Source organism: Passer montanus, unplaced genomic scaffold (assembly GCF_014805655.1).
Source record: "Passer montanus isolate IOZ18808 unplaced genomic scaffold, ASM1480565v1 scaffold40, whole genome shotgun sequence".
Taxonomy (NCBI): Eukaryota; Metazoa; Chordata; class Aves; order Passeriformes; family Passeridae; genus Passer; species Passer montanus.
The window spans coordinates 1,638,157-1,657,485 of NW_024368819.1; the positions used below are offsets into that span (position 1 = coordinate 1,638,157).

The 19,329-nt window shown below is 46.0% G+C and overlaps 1 protein-coding gene across 1 annotated transcript; it reads left to right on the forward strand.

Moving 5' to 3' along the window:
* The first annotated feature begins 318 nt into the window (after window positions 1-318).
* On the forward strand, window positions 319-10,738 carry LGALSL (galectin like). The gene is made up of 5 exons (XM_039718960.1): window positions 319-1,097; window positions 1,227-1,298; window positions 1,562-1,650; window positions 2,116-2,293; window positions 5,028-10,738. Exons 1-5 carry the CDS (start codon window positions 1,065-1,067, stop codon window positions 5,169-5,171), a joined length of 516 nt encoding a protein of 171 aa, XP_039574894.1. The 5' UTR covers window positions 319-1,064; the 3' UTR covers window positions 5,172-10,738.
* The last annotated feature ends 8,591 nt before the right edge of the window (window positions 10,739-19,329 follow it).

Here is a 19,329-nt window from a genome sequence, read left to right on the forward strand (position 1 = left end):
AGGCCAAATCCAGTTGCTGTGTCACGTTCCTAAAGGCATGCTCATGCCATCAAACCCCAGTGCTGAAGAAGCGACAGGAAAGCCTTCCTCAGTTCCCCACACCCAAGACCCTGAACTCATCAAAAGCACCGTGACAGCACGTTTGGCGGGTCGGGTCACTCCTGCTGCGGTTTCCACAGGCTTGGGAACCCCGGCGCGGCACGAGCGGGGCCGGTGGCCGCGGGCGGAGGTCGCCGCGCTCCCGCGGAGCGGGACACCCGCAGACACCGCCGCGTTGCGTAACCACGGCCACTGCCTGTCAATGGGAGCTCACGGGCACGGGCCGGCTTATGCAATTACCGCACCTCGCCGGAGGCTGCAGGGACGGCGGGCCCGGGGCGGCCCAGCCGCACTCGGCCGGGAGGCTCCCCTCACCCTCGGAGCTCTGCCCACCGACCCCGCTCGGGGTCTCAGCCCCGTGAGGGGCCTCGCCACGGGGCACGGAGGGCAGAGGGGTGGAGGTTCATGCCGGAGGGGCCGAGCAGTGTCCCCATCTCTGGAGGAAGGGAACACCCAGGACGCCCGGCTCGGCGCATTCCCTTCGCCGAGGTGTCCAGGCTCGGGCATAAAGTGATCCCTGACATGATGGCCGCGGGGCTGCTGCGGCCCCTCCCCAGGCACCCATCACCTGCAGGCGCCAGGTGAGGGGCCCGGCCCCGCCGGCCCGGGCCCAGCGCCGTCCCTCAGCGGAGCCGCGCTCTCCCGCTCGCCGAGGGCCGGCCCCGCCGTGGGGCTGCGGAGCGGAGCAAGCGGCGGCAGCCCCCGCCCCGCCCTGCCCGGCTCCCCCTCGGGCCAAGGGCTGGGCTCCCCGCCGGGCGAGGCAGTGCCAGCCGGCCACCTCCCCTCCTCCTCTTCCTCCTCCTCCTCCTCCTCCTCGCCTTCCTACTTCTGCACCGGCTCCGCTCCGGCTCTGCCGCTACCTCTCCGCCGCCGCGGCTGCCACAGACCCCCCTCCCTCCCTCCATCCCTCCCTCCCTCCCTCTCCCCCGCCCTGTCCCCAGCGCCGCCGCCACCGCTTCCACAAGATGGCGGGGACCGTGGCCGAGCGGGACGCGCTGGTGAGTGCGGCTGTGGGCACCGGGACGGGCACCGGGACGGGCCCGCGGCCCGAGCAGGGCACCTGCGGAGCGGGGCGGGCTGGGGGGCTCCGCCTGGCCCTGCCTCAGCGCTCTCCTTTTTACCTGCAGAAAATAGAGGACGGGCATTTAAACAACTCCCTGGGATCTCCGGTGCAAGCTGATGTATACTTCCCTCGCCTGGTAAATCACCTTTGTTTGGTTTTTGGTTTTTTTTTGTTTTGTTTTTTTTTTTTTTTTTTTTTTTGGGGTTTTTTTTTTTTTTTTTTTTTTTGGGGTTTTTTTTTTTTTTTTTTTTTTTGGGTTTTTTTTTTTGTTTGTTTGTTTTTCTGGTGGGGGTGGTGGTATTTTATTTTGGCCCCCGCCCCCGCTCAGCTCGGGCTGCCCAAGGGCGGCCGCTGCTGATGCCGAGCTGACCCTCGCCACCTTCCCCCTGTCCTTTCCAGATCGTCCCCTTCTGTGGGCACATCAAAGGAGGAATGAGGCCGGGAAAGAAGATCTTAGTTATGGGCATAGTGGACCTCAACCCCGAGAGGTAACACCTGGACAGGGCTGCCCGTGCCGGGGGCGCCGGGCCCGGGGAGGGGGCGAAGGGGGGCGGCCACCCGCACGTACACACACACACATCCGCACGGATCCCTTCTTTCTGGAAAGGATTATTTTTATCATTTTAAATATAGCATGCTGATTTCTCCTTTGACCCATAGAGGGGGCATTTCTTCAAGGGATTCCGTTTTCACTTGGGAGTCAAGGAGCGTATCAAGCATATATATCTGCATATATGTACAGATATATGCCCAATGCACACACACACACACCTATGTATTCCATAAGCACGTTGTTGTCCCTGTTGAGCTTTCAGAGAGCTCTGAACGATCTGAGCTGTCTTCCATCCTGTGCCACTATACGGCTTTAATAAGATGAGAAATAAGACTGGTGGCATGTGGGGCTTTTTTGCTTTTCTTCTGGCTGAATGAGAGCTGTTCTGTTTGTGTTGCAGCTTTGGCATCAGTCTGACTTGTGGGGAATCTGAAGATCCTCCTGCGGATGTAGCCATAGAACTGAAAGCTGTGTTTACAGAGAGACAGTTTGTCAGAAACTCTTGTGTAGCCGGAGAATGGGGGGAAGAGCAGTCATCTATTCCTTACTTTCCATTTATACCGGACCAGCCTTTTAGGGTGAGTACCAGGATGGCAGTGGCCTACACCATGTCTGATAAAGTGTCATTTGATACGAGTTGCAGCAGAACCTGACGTGCCTTTCATGAAATCACAGCGCAGCCCGCACTGCTCTGGTTGAGACACCAGTTGCTGGTTTGTTTGTATCCATCCAGTTGCATGGAGATCCCGCTGCTACGTGCAGCTGCAGGCAGTTCAGATGGGGCTGTGAACACCTCACCTGGGCGCTATGACAGGTCGGAGGTTGTAATACTGTGTGATGAAGTGCAACTTCCTGAGCTTAGTTTTATAACCATAAATTAAGAAGTACCTCTATGTTATTAGTGCATTACAAGTTATTACTGGAGAATGTTAATATTCAGTGGGGCTGCTGTATATATTGATGGTTTTTTTAATGGACGTACTGTTTGCAATTTAGCGCAGCTAATAAGGATCACGTTCATCCTTTGTCCCCAGGGATGTTACGTTAAGGTTGACCGTAGCTCTTCGTGTTAGCAGATTAAACAGCTAAGCAATAGTGGTATTCTTTGCTGAACCCTGGGATTAAACCTTCCATCAAATTTAAATCTGTAGTCACTTGAAAACAGTGTACATGGAAGTGCTGTGGTGCTGTGGATGGACTGGGTTGACCTAGAAGCAGAGTCCCATCTGTAGTGTTTATGGTTATGTGAAGATGTCTTTGCAAATCAGGACTAACAAAGTATGCAGCTGCAGAGGGCTGCTTCCCTCTCACTACATTGAGGGAAAAAGGCTGCATGCCTTTTCCATGCAGCTGACCCAGAAAACCCCTCCTCCTCCCTGTCCCTCTTACAAAACCTCACTGGCCCCTCTGCTAAATGCCAGTGCTGTGACCAGCTGCCAAACTCTCTTAATCCTTCTTGCCCCCAAGATAATCTCCCCCAACCCCAAAAGCTCACCATCTCCCCAGATGCTTGGTGTTAAGAGGGTGTTTATATGACTGGTTTTGCTGCAAATTGGTTGCGCTCTACTTGTTTCTACAAACTCACCCTCCCATCAGAACTGGCAACACCCTTTGGTGGTGTGGGAAATGTACTTGAAAAGGCTTGGAGGCTGGGTCCTGCTCCATCTGAAAGGGTTCCACTGCCTTCTGCACTGGGTGGTGACTGGGCCCTCAGACGAGCCAGACAAATTACCCAGAGCAAGTTTTGTGCATGTCCCACTAATGAGAGATGATGATACAGGACAGCAAAATTGCACATCTAGCATGGGAGACTGTAGGAGGGGAGTTATTTTGCCTTTTTTTCCTCCTTTTTTCCCAAATGCCCAAACAGAATTGAGGCTCCCAGTTGACTTTGTACCTTTGATGGTCTCCATCTCAGTGAATAAATTAAGACTATTAAGTGTTCTTGCCAATTACTTGTGATCCAGTCCAATTAGTGCTGTGGCGTGGCCGCAGGTGATGTGAAAAGCGGACCGTGAGCAGTGTTAACCATATCTTTTACATAACAAGGCCTCAGGCAGGCACTGCTGCAGTGACACAGGAGCTCCATGGCAGCGCAGCCGCTTCCTTGGTACCTGGTGCACTACCAGGGATCCAGGACTTCCAGCTCTCCTGGACTGCCTGCTGCCACTTCTCCTGGTGCAGCGTGCTCGAAGTCACTGGGGCTTTGGCACAGTCAGTTTGTCATGGGCCCTGTTCCCATTTTTATACACTGTAATAGAAGCAGAGTCAAGTGTTTGGTAGCAGCACTTCACTCTGGACTTCCAGCTTCTGGAAATGACCCAGGATTTACATGTGGCTTCCCTGAAGATTTTCTCCTTAGTGTGTCTAGACCTGGAGGTCTCCAAGAGCCTGTAAAAGTGCATGTTTTGTGCCCTCATGTCCCAGCTTCCTGCTGGGGCAGTTCCAGCAAAGCTTAACAGGGCACCCTCTCAAGCCACCCCAAACATCAGGAATCTCCCAACATGTCCAAGCTTGTTCAGCTCCAGGCTTTGTTGCTTTTCCAGAGCATTTCTGCAAGTCTCTCAGGAAGAGGGGTGAGCTGTGTCCTCCCTGATTCTGTTTGTGCCTCCTGAGAGCTGTCTAGCTGAATTCCCAGCAGTCCTGCACTGCATTTCCTTCACTGCAGCCCCAGGATGGAGTCCAGTCTGTCAGGGACTGTCTGCAGCCACAGGAGTGAAAGGGTTTTAGTTCTGCAGCAGCTGTGTGTGTGTGGGAGGGAGGAACAAACTTATATCCCCTTTCCGTGTTTACTCCCTTCCAGTAAATTAAAAGTAGTGTGGGAAGCATTGCAGAAGGAGCTGTCTCCTTATGCAGGAAAAAAAAACCCCAAAAAAACCAAAAAACAAACCACCACCAAAACCAACAATTTTGTAGTCTTTTCTGCCCAGTTCGAACTGAAACCGTCACACAAGGAATGTAAGGTTTGGGTTGGAGGTTAAATTTCCTCCTGCTGTGATTAGCAGTTTGAGACTGTTTCTGGCGTTATTCCAAGACACAAAACCTCCCAGTAGCCAGTGGACTGGGTTGCAGCGTGCTTACTGCTAGGACAACATGAGATTTGAGATTGGATTAATGTCCTTGTGCAGTAAGAGCAGATCCATCATAGCGTAACTGGTGTCAAAGGGCCAAACTGGTCTCACCTTTGTCTCTTGCGTGGCACATAAGTAGCACAGTGTGCAGCTGTAGCTCTTTGAAGTGCTCTCTGTGTGCTGTGAAACAACTTCCCAGTTACACTGTGAACAACATGCTTCAACATTTTATCTTTTGCAGGTTGAGATACTTTGCGAGCATCCCCGTTTTAGAATATTTGTGGATGGACATCAGCTCTTTGATTTTTACCACCGTATTGAAACACTGTCAGCAATTGACACAATAAAGATAAATGGAGATCTTCAGCTTACAAAACTGGGCTGAGCTTGTTAGGACTGCAGATTCCAAACCAGCTCAGGTGCCATCGTCCGTTGGGAGCAGTGACAGCCGGCTCTGGACACAGCTATGGTAGGAAGGCTGCCCTGTTCCTTTTCCGCATGCAGTTCTTCACTCCTGTGCCGATGAACCGGGCTGTGTTTTATCCTAACGAAGAGCACTGTTGGTTTATAGACACTGAGCTGTTTTTCTTGGATCAAAATAGCCCACCTGTGCTGGATAATCAAATTGGAATGGATTCAGAAAGACTTGCAGTCTCGTTTCAAATCTCACAGAAAAGGCAATCTCTGAAATGCAGCGCTAAAACCGGTTACTGAACAGTAGTGACGACAAAAACAAGTTTTTCTTTTGCAAATATTGTTTCTGCACTGAAGTGGAGTAGTGTAGCACAACATAGGGCCATGTGCTGACGTCCTTACCCAGGGCCTGAGCCTGGTTCCATGGAAATCAATGGCAAAACTCCCACTCACTTTAATGGGGTACAATCAAACTGTCTAGTCCTTAGTCAAGCACAATTCCCACTGATTTCTATGGCATTTTTGCACAAACCTTGGGGCCTGCCCTTCTGCTGGTGTAAATCAGCATTACTTCCATAGCTCCTAATGGAATTTTGCTGATTGCCCTCAGCTGCTGGTTTGGCCCATGGACTGTGCAAAAACTGACTGAGGGTGCGTGGACACAGCCTGTGTAATTTAGTCAGGGTATTTGCATAGAATGTAGATCGTTATGAGTTTTTGCACAACGTATTGTTAATACAATTTTTAAAACTTATCTGTAGTTTATTTATTTATACTCATTGTATGTATTATTAGTAAAAATGAACAATCTTAAGATTAAGAACAGCAAAGTGTAAACATTTTGAATGTACAAAATGTCTTAGGTTCTTTGGGTAAACTTTACATATCGTTCTTGAAAAACCATTTTTCCTATCGCACATTTAGTTACATTTTAATGGAGCCCTCTAGGCCCTGGGAAAACGTGGGCATGGTAGTTGGTGGGGGGGAACTCTGCATATTCACTAGAATCTGTTTTTCAGGGCTTACTAACTTTGCTGCACAGGATAGGTTTGAGATGAAGTAATTTTAAAAACTTAAACAGCAAATTTTTGGGTTTTACTGTGCTTTCATAACCTGAGAAAAAGTTAAATTTGGCAATCTCTTCATTCTGAAAGAGAACCAGCCTCTTTCCAAGGGAGATGGGAGATTCTTTACACTTGTTTGAGAACATATTTGGCCTTTGATATGACAATTAAAACTTGTCTAGACAGCCAAGTTATTAATGCTTGAAAATCAGCTACTGCACATGAATAATAACTTTTCAAGTAGCTTTTTAAATAGTAGGTATAGCTGTATAAACACAGTCATTGTGCTACACTATAAATGAACACAGCCACTTTTCTTGACTTCTTTAGGACTAAATACACTTTTTTCCTTGGCTGCTCACAGTGGACTTCAGTGGGTCTTTCTGAGTAGCTGTAATCATGATATAAACATACATTCAGGCAATTTTGAAAACACATAATATAGGGACTAAAAACCAGACTATAAAAACATCCTCTGTAGCACAGTATTTAAGAAAAAGCAAAAAAAGTATCTCACAAACAGAACTATGTTAAACCTGCAATAAAAGTGTGGTTTAAAGCAACCAGAACTGGAATATCCAAAGTTAAGGGTAGAATGCCAATGCAAAGCCTCATTTTGTGCTAATTTGGCCTGCAGTTAAGAAGCCTTAGACTTGCAAGCTGAAATTCCAACTGTGGCTCTAGTCCAAAGCCTGTTGAGGTCAATCAGAGTCCTCTGAGCATAGAAGCCTGATTCTTATTTCTTGCAAGTGCAAATCTGTTTGTAAAGCAGGGGGGTTGCTGCTGCTGCAGATGAATTAAGAATCAGGCTACCACCTGTAAAATACAAGTAAAAAATTTAATTTTTAGCCTTAACATTTGATGTTCCCTGACTTTTCTTTCTACTTCCAAAATAAAAGAAAACCTGTTGTTTTCCAGATTAACTTTTTATCTGGCGTGTGGCTTTTAAGCTGTACATCAGATTCTATTTGTACTCCATATTGAACTGAAATGTTCCTGTCTTGCTCTGTTTTTACTCTTTTACATGATACATAATGACTGTGTCATTTTCCATTGTATAAAGAATGCTGACAGTGTTTCGGTATAAAATATATTCTTAAAAATTATTATAATAAAAATCCAAGGGAAAGGTGCTTCTACATGAGGTATTTTGGATTTTTCTCCAGCTTGGAAATTCCCTGTGGGTCCAAAGCTGATACAGGCAGGAGATGAATTCTGTTTGGAGAGAAATTTAGCACCCTCTGTGCCTAGTGCTTTCTCCAGCTGGACATCCAAAGCCAGGTTTGCTGATGCAGGGCCGGTGCCTGGGCCTGGCCCGCTGGGCCGGTGGCAAGTGTAAGTAGCACCATGACCCTACAGTAGCACAAACCCAAAGGGAATCTCCCTGACAGCCCACCAGTAGAGATTCCCCCTCCATGCCTTTACTGTATCCTGGAAAAAGCATTTTGGCTGCCTTGGATTTTCACAGCCCCCACGCATTCGCTCTCCCGCGGGGGCCTGGCGCAGCACTGTGCCTACACCAGGGATGCCAAGGTGAGCTCAGTGCAGTGTCAGGGCATCTCTGGTGGGAGCCAGGCCTGGTGTTCCTGCCTTGCTCCTGTCCCCACCTGCTGTGCTGGGCACTCCCATTTGTTCCTGCTCCAGGAGTTTGCTCTCTGGGGAAAATGCTCTTTTGATGACCCTCATTCTGGTTTTGCCTTTGCATAACTCCACCACATGATCCTGCCCTGCTGTGGTTTCTGAGCCAGGCTTCGAGGCAAGAATGGCTGTGAATCCTCTTCTGATGGGTTATGGCTTGGCTGAGAGCTCAAGAAAGGGCAGAAAGTCACAGATAAAGAAAGCTTACACGTCTATCTGTCGATCACCTGATTGGAAGCCTCTTTATTTTTCTTTTGCTCTTGGCACTACCAGGCAATGGCAGGCGAAAAAAGGATGATGTCTGTGTAACCAAGGGCTGTTCCACTCCTGCTTGACTTACACTGGCTGATCATGTTAAAATGCAACTGCAGAACACTTGCACATACAGTGTAAGTCAGAGAAAACTGAGGCCTTAATTGTTTCTACTTAGTTGGACTTTGGGTCAAATCCAAATGTTTCAAATGGGAGACTGCACTGCAAAATTTATACCTGAATTTTTCACTCTCCACAATTTAGGGATTACTCACATCTTTGTTTTGGATGTAAGCCCTAATAGGCATGAAATAAAGACTGTTTTCATATTAGGTCAGGTTTATAAAATGCTTTTCAGTAGGGAGAAGTAGTCTGTGAGCCTCTTGGAAGCTGCAATTCTTCAGGACTTCAGGAGTGAATGAACCAGCCTTTGAAATAATTTGCTAAAATTTATTAGCTGAATATTTCTGTGGTTTCCTCTGAATGAGGAAGTTGATTCTGCAATGAAAGAAGTCTTGAAGGTAAAACCCATGTGGAGTGGAAACACTCAACTTAGCATAGCTTTATTTTTCCAAAGAGGAAAAAGAAAAAAATACAACTAATGAAAAAAATCACAACCAAATTATTTAATTATGTTTGGGATTGGCTGTGATAAAGCTGATTTGATTTTATAAAAACAAAACTAGGTTATTGCCTGCTCAGAAGGAGCCTTGAAATATTTCAGTGTCATGTGAGGTAGTCTGTCTAAACATATTTCACACAAACGCTTTTTCACAGGCAACTTGTTAAAACTGTTACAAAATACCTTCTTTTTGTGTCACAATTAGAAATGTTTGCCCCACCTTGAAAGAACATTTTGTACTAAATATTAATATGTTGTCTATGAGAACTTGCACTACAATATTATATTCTCCCTCCCCTCCCTGGCTAGTTTGAGCAGAAACAGGCGTAATATTGCTAAACCGGTTGAATGTGACATGTGCTTGAGGCTCAGCATCTTTCACAAGGGCTGTTTTGAGTAAACAGCCTGAAAACCAAAAGGGAGGGCCTTAATCACCATTCTGCTGTGACAGCTTTCCACCCTTGTCACTCTCCTGCTGTGAGGCTGAGACTGAAGCCCAGAGATTTTCCACACAGGGAACAGCACCAAGATTTTTATCTTCATCTTTGAAACTGTTCACTGTGGAGGAAACAAGGCCAGAGTGGCCACAGCACTCAGCTTGGTAGTGAGGCTGGGGTGGCATGATGTGCTGTAGTCCTAAGGGAGCAGGAGTTCAGAGGGCATTAGAGGGCACTTCAGGGCTAGACAAGGGCACAGGCTATGGAGATGCATGGCAGCTTCCCAGGGATGGGCTTTTCCCACATTTTTAGCTGCCACCTTCTGCAGCTCCCTACCAGGACTTGTGGCAAAACACCAGCATTGCTTACAAGCTTGGACAGCATGGATTGGTTCATGTTCCTACTCGCCTGATGTAAAAGAAGCTCCCAAATAAATAACAGGAGAATGTTGGAGTAGCCACACCACTAAGGTATTTTTTCCCCACACACATTCAAGCAGGATATCTGACGTGGGGCTCATTTGGCCTCCTGTCCACAAGAAGTGCTTCCCCCAGAGAGCTGCAGCACTGTTTTCTGCACTGAGGCTGCACAGAGACCTTTCCATGCAGAAAACTGCAGAACAACAATTCTGCTGAGTCAGTTAGCAACCTCTCAGCACGCCTGGAGTTGATGTGACAATGTAAGGAACAAGAGTCAGGGGCTGAAGGCAGCCTCAGATGTCTGCTGTGAGAAGCACAGAAGTAAGGAAGAAAAGCTTATACCAGTGTAGGAACAGTAAGTGACCTGGTGAGGGGTTTTGTAATTGTGGTATTGTTCTGATTTTCTCACATGGATCAAAAAGCACACAGGTGAAAGTCACTTTGCAATGAATGGTGTGCAGGGTTAGAATCAATGCCAACCCAAACAGGGGGGAAAAAAAATGAGCTGCAGACGCCCTATCTGGCTTTGATACACCCTCCCAGCTCCTCCCAGCAATCACTGCTGCAATGAACATAGACAATTACTACAACAAGGAGATTCAGCAGCATGTGCAAGATCAAAATAATAAACTCCTGTTTGCCACAGGTCCTCCCTAGCTCCTGTTGCTAGGCCTCTCTATCTGTCTGTCAACAAATAGCTATGTCCTTCTGCTTTTAAAATCCATGTCAAAAATCCCTTTGACTTTCATGGAAATAGGTCCCTAAGAAAAGAGTTATTTCTAGCTCTCACTCTCCAGTTATTTTCAGCTGGGGCAAACTCTAAAACTGAGTTTATTTTTAAGTGTGAATAGAGGACTATTTCTGACTGCATTATACATTGGATAGAGTCAACAGGAAGCACAGCCTCTCTCTGCTGCAGGAACACTGGTTTCACAGTTTGCTGGTGAAATGTCTTGTATTCATTACCTTCTGATTTTAAAAAGTGAGAGTGTGCACAAAACGACCGGGCAATAACAGTAATATGTACCATTCACCACAGATCTATTTTTATGTGTCGTGCTGATTTCATAATGAACTTTTAATAACAATAAAACATGAAATCTTCACTAGGTTGTTCTGTCTTTTATCTGAACTATCAATGCTCATTACATACGCTCTTGACTTCTTTAACTTCTGGCTTGTTTTATCTCCTGACTGTTTTTCAGACTCTTCTCCTCATTAGACTATAGTGTGGAACTTCAGAATGAGATGTGCAGCTTTGGTAGCAGCTTGTACAAAACTGCTTTATGGTTTAAATGCACCATGCAGAACAATCAAATAACTTCATTAGAGGGAAAAACAGCTTGCTGACACTTGCAAGACTCCTGGTGACATCACTGGGCAGTGTAAGCCTCAGGAGTTAACAGGCAGACTCAGAGCCAGAGGCACAGGTCACTGATCACTTCTGCACAGGGTGAAACAGCAGTGTAACTCACACATGTGTTTCATCTCACTTTGGTGGGGCTGGATTCATGGGTGAGTGTTACAGGGTGAGTAAAACCACCAGATCAGTTCCAGAGGCACATTATTATGAGATCCAGTGTTTCACTTTTTGGCGTCACCTTAAGTAGTGTTCACATTGGCCTGACTGAGTGCAAGAGGAAACTTTTAGGTCTCAGCTTCTCTCAGTTAAAATTATTGGAAAAATTCTGCGTGACCCAAGTGGGTAAAGGGTTATGCCCTACAGCCTCTTGTGGTTGTAAAACACAGGAGTTTTTCTGAGGGAAACCTCAAAATTCAAACAGTACTAGAGCAGCAGATGAACAGGATTTGAATACAGCCAGTTCTGTGGGTTTTCTGCCAATAAAATGACTGATTCAGATGCTGCACAGGAAGTTCATCCTAGCTCTAAGCCATAAGTATTAATCTGTGGCCATCCCTGCTCAAAGCCAGACAGAGGTTGGCCCTTTGCTTACTGCACACAACCCCAAGAAGGAATATGTTGACATCTGGAGATTCTGAGATAAAACATGGCATTTGGTAACCTCACTGCAAACCAGAAATGGCTGTGAATGGTACAAAGCATCATCTAGTCCCCACCAGACAGCAGAAGCACAGCACTGCAGAAGTGCATGGAGGGATATACATTAAATTTCACCACTTGCATGGGCTAACTCCTGCAGAGGCCCTTGGAAGGCTCTGGTTTGACCTGTAATCCTAAAGTGAACCACAGGCATGTTTTGGGGGGAAGAGAAGGGGTGAGGAGGACACCTGATGTGGCAAGAGCCATGTGTACTTCTCTCTTGTTCAGATCAGCACTACAGACACCTCACAGCTGGGCCTTATTTTGGTGGAGTGTTTCTGAGCTTCAAGTGAAGCCAATTCATGCTGAGGGATTTACACACAGGAATACCACCAATATGACTCCTTGCTAGCACTTCACTTGATTTTATTTTTAAATTATGACTTTCCCCACTTTTCTAAGAATAGAGGGTAGCTCTGAAACATCACATTGGCTCCAACATGCTTCAGAAGTTACACATTTCTTATCCTGTTGAAGTTTTGAGGCTTCAGTTTCCTCACTGGTGCCTTGCTAGACCAGGGCTGTGATGCCAGGAAGGGTCATTCTGTGAAAGATCCTGAGAAGGAGGTGTCTTTCAGCAGCTCTCTTCCCAGCAGGCAGAAGGCTGCTGTCTCTCCCAGGGGTAAGAAGTGACAGCAAACCAGAGCTCTGCTGACTCCTGGTTGGCAGAGCAGGGCTTCCTTGTGACTCTGAAAGGCAGGAACAAAAGCCTGGTTAATCAGAAAAACTCCACTGGAGCTGAACAGTAGATCTAAGCAGCAGAGAAAAGTGGGATTTCAGGACTAAGCAACCTGATACTAACAGCAGAACCATGGGCAGGAGTTGCTTCGATGGAGCAGAGAAGTAAAGCTCTGTTCTTGTGGAGCAGCCTCTTGCCAGGCATGGATGGAGATGCTGGAGGTTTCTGACAGTGCTCAGTGGCTCTGCCTTTGCCTGGCTCCAAAAACCCCTTTGATGGGCGAAAAGCCAGTGCTGACAGTGTTGTAATGTATGACCAGCTCCAGTAGCAGCTGCAGCACTGCATGCTCCAAGAGGCAAAGAGGATTCTTTCCTGGCTGCTCTCTTAAGTTTTCTGTTCAGTGGGAAAGATAATGGCTGTCTAAGAGAGATCCAGACCAGAACTAAGGACAGAATATGGCTCTAGGTAGAAAAAACACTCTCAGGAAAGTAACAGATTGACTACAACCTCTAAGGGAAAACAAAATATTTCAATTTAAAAGTAAAAAGCCTGCAGCAAGGATAGAGGGGTTCCTTTTACACCAAATTTTTGGAAGAAAGATACAATGAGCAAAGTGGTTATTAAACAGACTCTGAGGGGCAAAACTGGGAGCAGCTTTGGGTTATTGTGTAAGTGCAGAACATGGCTTTCATGCATTCTCCTCTGTTTCCATTGCCTTTTCTCAGGGATGGCCAGTCCTCTCCCTGCAGGAGAACCACAGCTGGAAACCCCACTGCCAGAAGAACTCTTCTGTGGCTTCAGACCTTTATGTGTCTTCTAGCAGACACCAACCAAGGTGTACTACATGTAGCACAGTTGTTCAGTGAGCTACACTTTATGTAGCTCACTGAACAACTTCAAAGCACTGACAAAATCTAAAATTAGCATTAATTCACTTAATGCCCCTTGCCATTTCCAACCTTATTGCTTTTATTCTATGGGCAGGGAGAGGGAAGCACAGAGATGCAGCAGCCATACTCAGCAGTCAGTGGTGTAATTTGGAATACACTGATTTCCACACAATGTCTCATCACTGTGACTTTTGGCTGCAACACTGACATTCAGGCTCCCAAGCCTCCCCTCCTTTTGCTCACCAGGCAGACATTATTTGGACAAAATATACAATGGTGAGGTTGAGTAAGGCTATACACTGAGTAGATCCTCTGGAATCAGAGGCGCTATTTGTAATGCAAAATCCCTCCAAAACACAGCTTTTTATAATAGTAAAATGAATGGCATTCCGTCAGTTTTTTTCACAGCCTCCACTGACTCACAGCGCTTTCAACTGCCATTTAAATAATGCAGAAGAGGAGATAGAACAAGATCGGGGAGTTTGCTGCACCTCAAATTTAAAAGATGGTGTGCTCACGTGTTTCCCTAGACAAAATACAGCAATCACAACCTGAGTGATGCAAAATCTCTCTCAGTTTTGGTGGAAGTACACTGATAGCAACACAGTATCTGCTGCAGTAGGAGCTGGTTTAAGGTTCCCATAATAAACCTTAGACTTTGAGCTGTTCCAAAAATGCTCTCAAGCAAAATAACAGGATTTTATCTAGCAAAGGGAAGCCCATGATTGTTTTAATGCATTGTAAAGCTGAAGTTGTGATAATGCAGGCTAGAAGATGATGTTTTTAAGTGAAAGGGAAATTAGTTGTAATTACAATTTTTGTAGTCTTTCTGTATTGCCAGCTGTATTGATTTCCTTCCTCCTGTGTGTGACTGGCAACTGAGGATCCATTACCTCATGCTTGTGTTGGAGAGCAGCAGAGATTGGTGTATTTTTAGAAACAAGATTCCCACAGTGTAATTGTAGCAACTGGGTGATCGTACACATGCATATTAAAATACCAACAGATGAATTCCTGGACAGTACCAACAAACATTTCACTGCTTGGGGTAGGAGGAAAAGGTGAGAATGCACAGCTCAGAAACTTAACAACTGCAAGCACAGGGGTTTTACCTCTGAGAGTGTCCTCTGAGGTCACAGGGCCTGTATGTCTCCTGTCTTACCTGATCCCATCCTACATGAAATTATCTCTGTACCAGTGGAGAGAACTGATGGCCATCCCTAGGTATCCTTCAAGGGCTCAGTCCTGGCTCTCAGCTACCAATGGGCAGTGTTTGGGGTGCCCATGTTGCACAGCCAAGCATGGTGAAGAGGTCCCTGGCCCTCTAAACCTCACCAGGACTGCAGAGATGCAAGATCTGGGAAGAAAACTGTACAGATGTGGGCAAACAGCTGGGAGGGACAAGTTGACTGTAAGCAAAGTTGGTTGTGAGGCAAGCAGGAGCTGCCTGTGCAGGGTCGAAGTGTAGCAGCATCTGTCAGCAACTTCCAGGTCTCATGAAGCATTTATATGTCTCATGTCAGAGAAGCTGTTCCAGAACTCTGGGCATTATATCAGCCAGGTTAACAGTCCTGTCACTGTGCTGGTTTAGACAGGACTTGTACAGGACCAGAAGAGGTCTCAAACTTCCCACTAAGAGCCAACACAAGCATCTCTAAGTAGAGCAGAATATGAGTTCACGTGTGTAAGAAATAGCTGAAGTACACTTAAAGCATTCAGCAACCACTCAGGTAGTGTCAGAATGCCAGAATCCCAGCAGGCTGTTATTGTATCCAATACAAATAAAGTGATGGTCACAGACCATCCCAGGAGCATGGTGACTATTGCACTTGATAAAACGGGCAGAGCAAATAGCTCCCAGGCTTTGGGTGTGTTAACTGGAATGTGTTTTGGAGGACAGCACACGGAATGCTGTGACAGACAGCTACAGCATAGCTGACCTCAGAAGCCCACTCCATAATCTTGAAAATTATATTTTTATCACTGCTATTGCAATTGGTGTTGGAGGATATTTAATGCCTGACCTTTTGCAGGATCCTGTTACGTTTATGCGTGTGGATATTGTTCAGGAATGGCAACATACTACATGCAAAGAAAATCCCTGTCTGCCTTCAATGTATCACTCTTCTGTCTCATTATATGCCCTTTCATCCTCTAATAGGTGGATGAATAAAGAGAAGACCATAACCTAACTTCTTAGTATCACTTAGCTTTCTTTACACTTTCATCATGCTTATTATCACCTCTTTAAAGGTACACAGACCTTTTCAACTTAATGACCAAATAACAAACTGGAAACTTTTCTAAAAGAAGTCTTCAAAATCCATGCTGTAAGAATTAACAGTTACCAGAGTCAAAGTAAATTGCAGCTGGTGGTGAATTGCCTAACATCCTGATGTAAAGGTAAGATAAAGGCCAAATCTGGAGGTGTAGCGCAACACGAAATCCAAATGTACAGACTTTGCATATCAAGTTTTCTCTTCGTGTCAGAAAAGCCTCTAATTATGCTGAAATGTGTACTTTCAAGCTTTCCTACGCCTGGCCTTAAGAAAACTCCCTCCACCCCAAACTGACTGCAGCCAATGACTCCTTCCATGTCTTTCTCTCCCCACAAGGGATTTTAGACAGTGAATCTACATATCCATGTCACCAGACCAAACAGACCTCCACCTTCTCAGCCTGTTCCCACCTGCCTCTGGCCAGCCTCCAGATAATTTTTGTGTCTTCCTTTATGTTAAAGCCATCTTCTTCTACCTGCAGTGCTGGAAGGGAGCAGTCAGACCTGGCTTTTCAGAGCACACGGCTCCACAGAGAACACCTTGTTCTGGAGAGGCATGGCAGGAAGAATCATCCTTCATAACATTCTGGGTGATGTGGGCCAGGTTTCAAACAGGAGGTCACAGCTTTCCCTGCCAGAGACTGCCACCCATCTCAGGCATGGAGCAGCTCCATTTGCCATCCTCCAAGCTGCTTAGTTTAGACCTCAAAGAGATTCAGAGGGAGATCCTGGTTACCTTCACAGGTGAAATGCCATATAGGGCCATGAAGCCACAGGCTGTGCTGGTTGGCTTGCAGGTCTAGATCAGCATGCCAACACCTCCACAGCAACGTGTAACCATAGACACAAATACAATTACAGACGCATTTCTTAGGAGAAGGTGGTAGAGTGACTCCAACATGTGTCAACAGCTTCCTGGGGAGAGGATTTAAAAGTGCTGTTTGGTGCAATAAAGACTGGTGCTTAATTCACAATTTTCTGCAAAGATGCACTTTTAAAAAAATTTTGCTTAGGTGAGCAGAGTGACTACATTATTGAGAAAACTGGAAGCCTTTCAAGCCTTTCAGTGGGTGAATAGTAGCTCAAACTGCAGGGGTATTTATGGCACCTTCTGCAGCATCTTATTTCAGCTGTGGTAATTCAGTCTGGTCTCTGTGGGTTCCCTATACAGGCAGTGGAAAGAGAGATGCTTCTGCAGAGGATGATTTAGCAGGGATGATTTTGATGTCCTGAATGGTTTTCCAGAGGCCTTAGCTCCAGGGATTATAAAAGAACCTTGAAGACACTCACTTCCTACCAAACACCTAAACGTAGATGCCTCATCTTCTTTTCACACACATACACACCCTGTGTTTGAAGTTAAAAAAATGAATAAACCAGATATGGAAACAGTAGACCAGAGGTAGGTGGCTACAGGTGTTTCCTTAAGTACCTATTAAGAAAGAAACTACAACCCTAAGAAAGCAAAAAACAGCAAAAGCTTTCAGTGCTGAAGGCAGAGGGAAGGTTATACATAACTAACATAATAAAGAAGACACTTGCCATTTTGCTTCTGCAGAGATTCACCTGTCCTGCCAGGCTTGGAAAAGGATCTGAATAAAAGGCTCTTGAAGAAGCCAGAGCACTTAGGGAGTGCCTGCACAACATTCCACAGGCAGTGCAAGCATCTTCTACACACAGAAGTAAGAAACAATACACTCTATCAACTAGAAATGCTAATTACATGGGAAGGGCTCTGTAAACATGTGACCTTTATTTACTTTCAATTCTTTTCCATATTGCTGAGAGTGGAGTTTCTCATTAGTGAGATCCAAAGGAATTATTGGTTACAGGAACTTTGGGTGGCTTACAAGCAGGGCCTGCATCACCAGAAATAGGTGGCAATAGGAAAGCACTGTGTGTTTCCCCTTCCACTGAAAGTAAAGCCAGGTAAAGCAGAACTGTGTTTCAAGGGAATTGATTTATCACTTTTCTTAGACTGAGCAGGGTAATTTTTTTTCACTCTTCTTTTTGAACTATTCAGCACTGGCACACGAAGAAAGACACGGAACATTGCTTTCTTGGAATTCAAAATATGCAATAGCTCTTGGCTGAGGAGTTTATTTACAAACAGCACCAGAAATGACAAATGTCTCAGTATTGAGCCTTCATTCCTTGGTGGTCTCCTGCACTTGAATGTAGAGGAAACAATGCTGGTATTCCACAGATATTGAGGAGGTTAGAGCAGCACACAAATCTGATCTGAGCTGCTTTGGATTGCCAGTTTTGTGTGTAGCTAACCATTTTTTCACAGAACCATAGAATCATAGAATATGTTGAGTTGGAAGGGAGACATCAGGATCATCAAGTTCAACTCCTGGCCCTGCTCAGGTCATCCCAAGACTCACATCCTGTGCTTGAGAGCATTGTACAAATACTTCTTGAACTCTGTCAGGTTTGGTGCTGTGACCACTGCCCTGGAGAGCCTGTTCAGTGCCCAACCACTCTCTGGAAGAAGAACCTTTTCCTGACATCCAGCCTATACCTCTCCAAACCCAGCTTCATGCCATTTCCTCAAGCCCTGTCACTGGTCACGAGAGAGAAGAGATCAGTGCCTGTCCCTCAGCTTCCCCTTGTGAGGATGTGGAAGACCCAGTGAGGTTTCCCCTCAGTCTCCCCTGACTCCCTTCATCACCTTCATGGCACTCCTTTGGACACACTCTAATAGATTAATGTCTTTTTTATGTTGTGGTGCCCCAAATTGCACACAGGACTAGAAATGAGGTCACACCAGTGCAGGGCAGAGCTGGACAATCCCCTCCCTTGATTCCAAAAGGCTGAATGCCAGGGATGGGTGAATGCTCAGTACCTACACAAAGCCTGATTCAGCCTGATGGGTGTTTCAGAGTACTTTGCCAGAACATACATATGTCAGAGATTAAGTGATGAGCTCCAGGGGAGTGGGACAGAAAGCACTTGTTGGGCTCCGTCTCAGGTCACACCAATGCTGTGTGTGAGCGTGCTCACCCCCCCCCCCGTAAGGCTGGAGCTTTACAAAGGACAGGGAATGGCCAGAGTGCCTGAAAACAGAAAGGGACAGGTCTGTGGCTCTGCAGAGACAACACCCCTCCAGTTGTTTATTTAGCTATAGTCAGAATGCATCCTATTTTGTGAACCTGCCAGAGCACAGAAAAAACCCCCATGGGATTGAAAGCCCTTGCTCAGCAGATGCAGGACACAGCCTTTTTACTTTCTAAGACAATATTATTTTTATATGCAGTCTTAGCTAGACTCAGCAGTCCTGATGTGTTCTAACCCACTCTAAGTTCCTTGTCCACATTGTCCACCTAAAGACTGAGCAGAGATTTGGGACTGTGGATTCTCAACAGAGGGACAATGACATTTTGTTAAACCAGAAGACTTCAGACATACAACATTTTGCATCTTCAAATATTTTTTATTGCTATTCCAATTTATTGGGGTTCAGGATGGTGAGGTCTTTGCCGCATAGAGAATCAGTGCTTGAATTAAAAAAAAAAATTAACCTATTTTATAGTCTCTATATCAGAATAATTTATTTTAATACTCCCTAGTGAAATGAGGAGAAAACCCTCAGATTCCCAATCAGGTTAGGGCAATACTAAACAATGGACAAAGATCTAGGCAAGGGTGATCCTATGCTGACAGAGTGCCAGCACTGAGATGTAATTTAAAGATAATGTCTGAAGTCAGACTTTAGACATTGGAAGAATTGGAAGTCAAAGGACTTGGACACGTTCTCAGTTTTAATGGCAGCTGGCTGCTCTGCA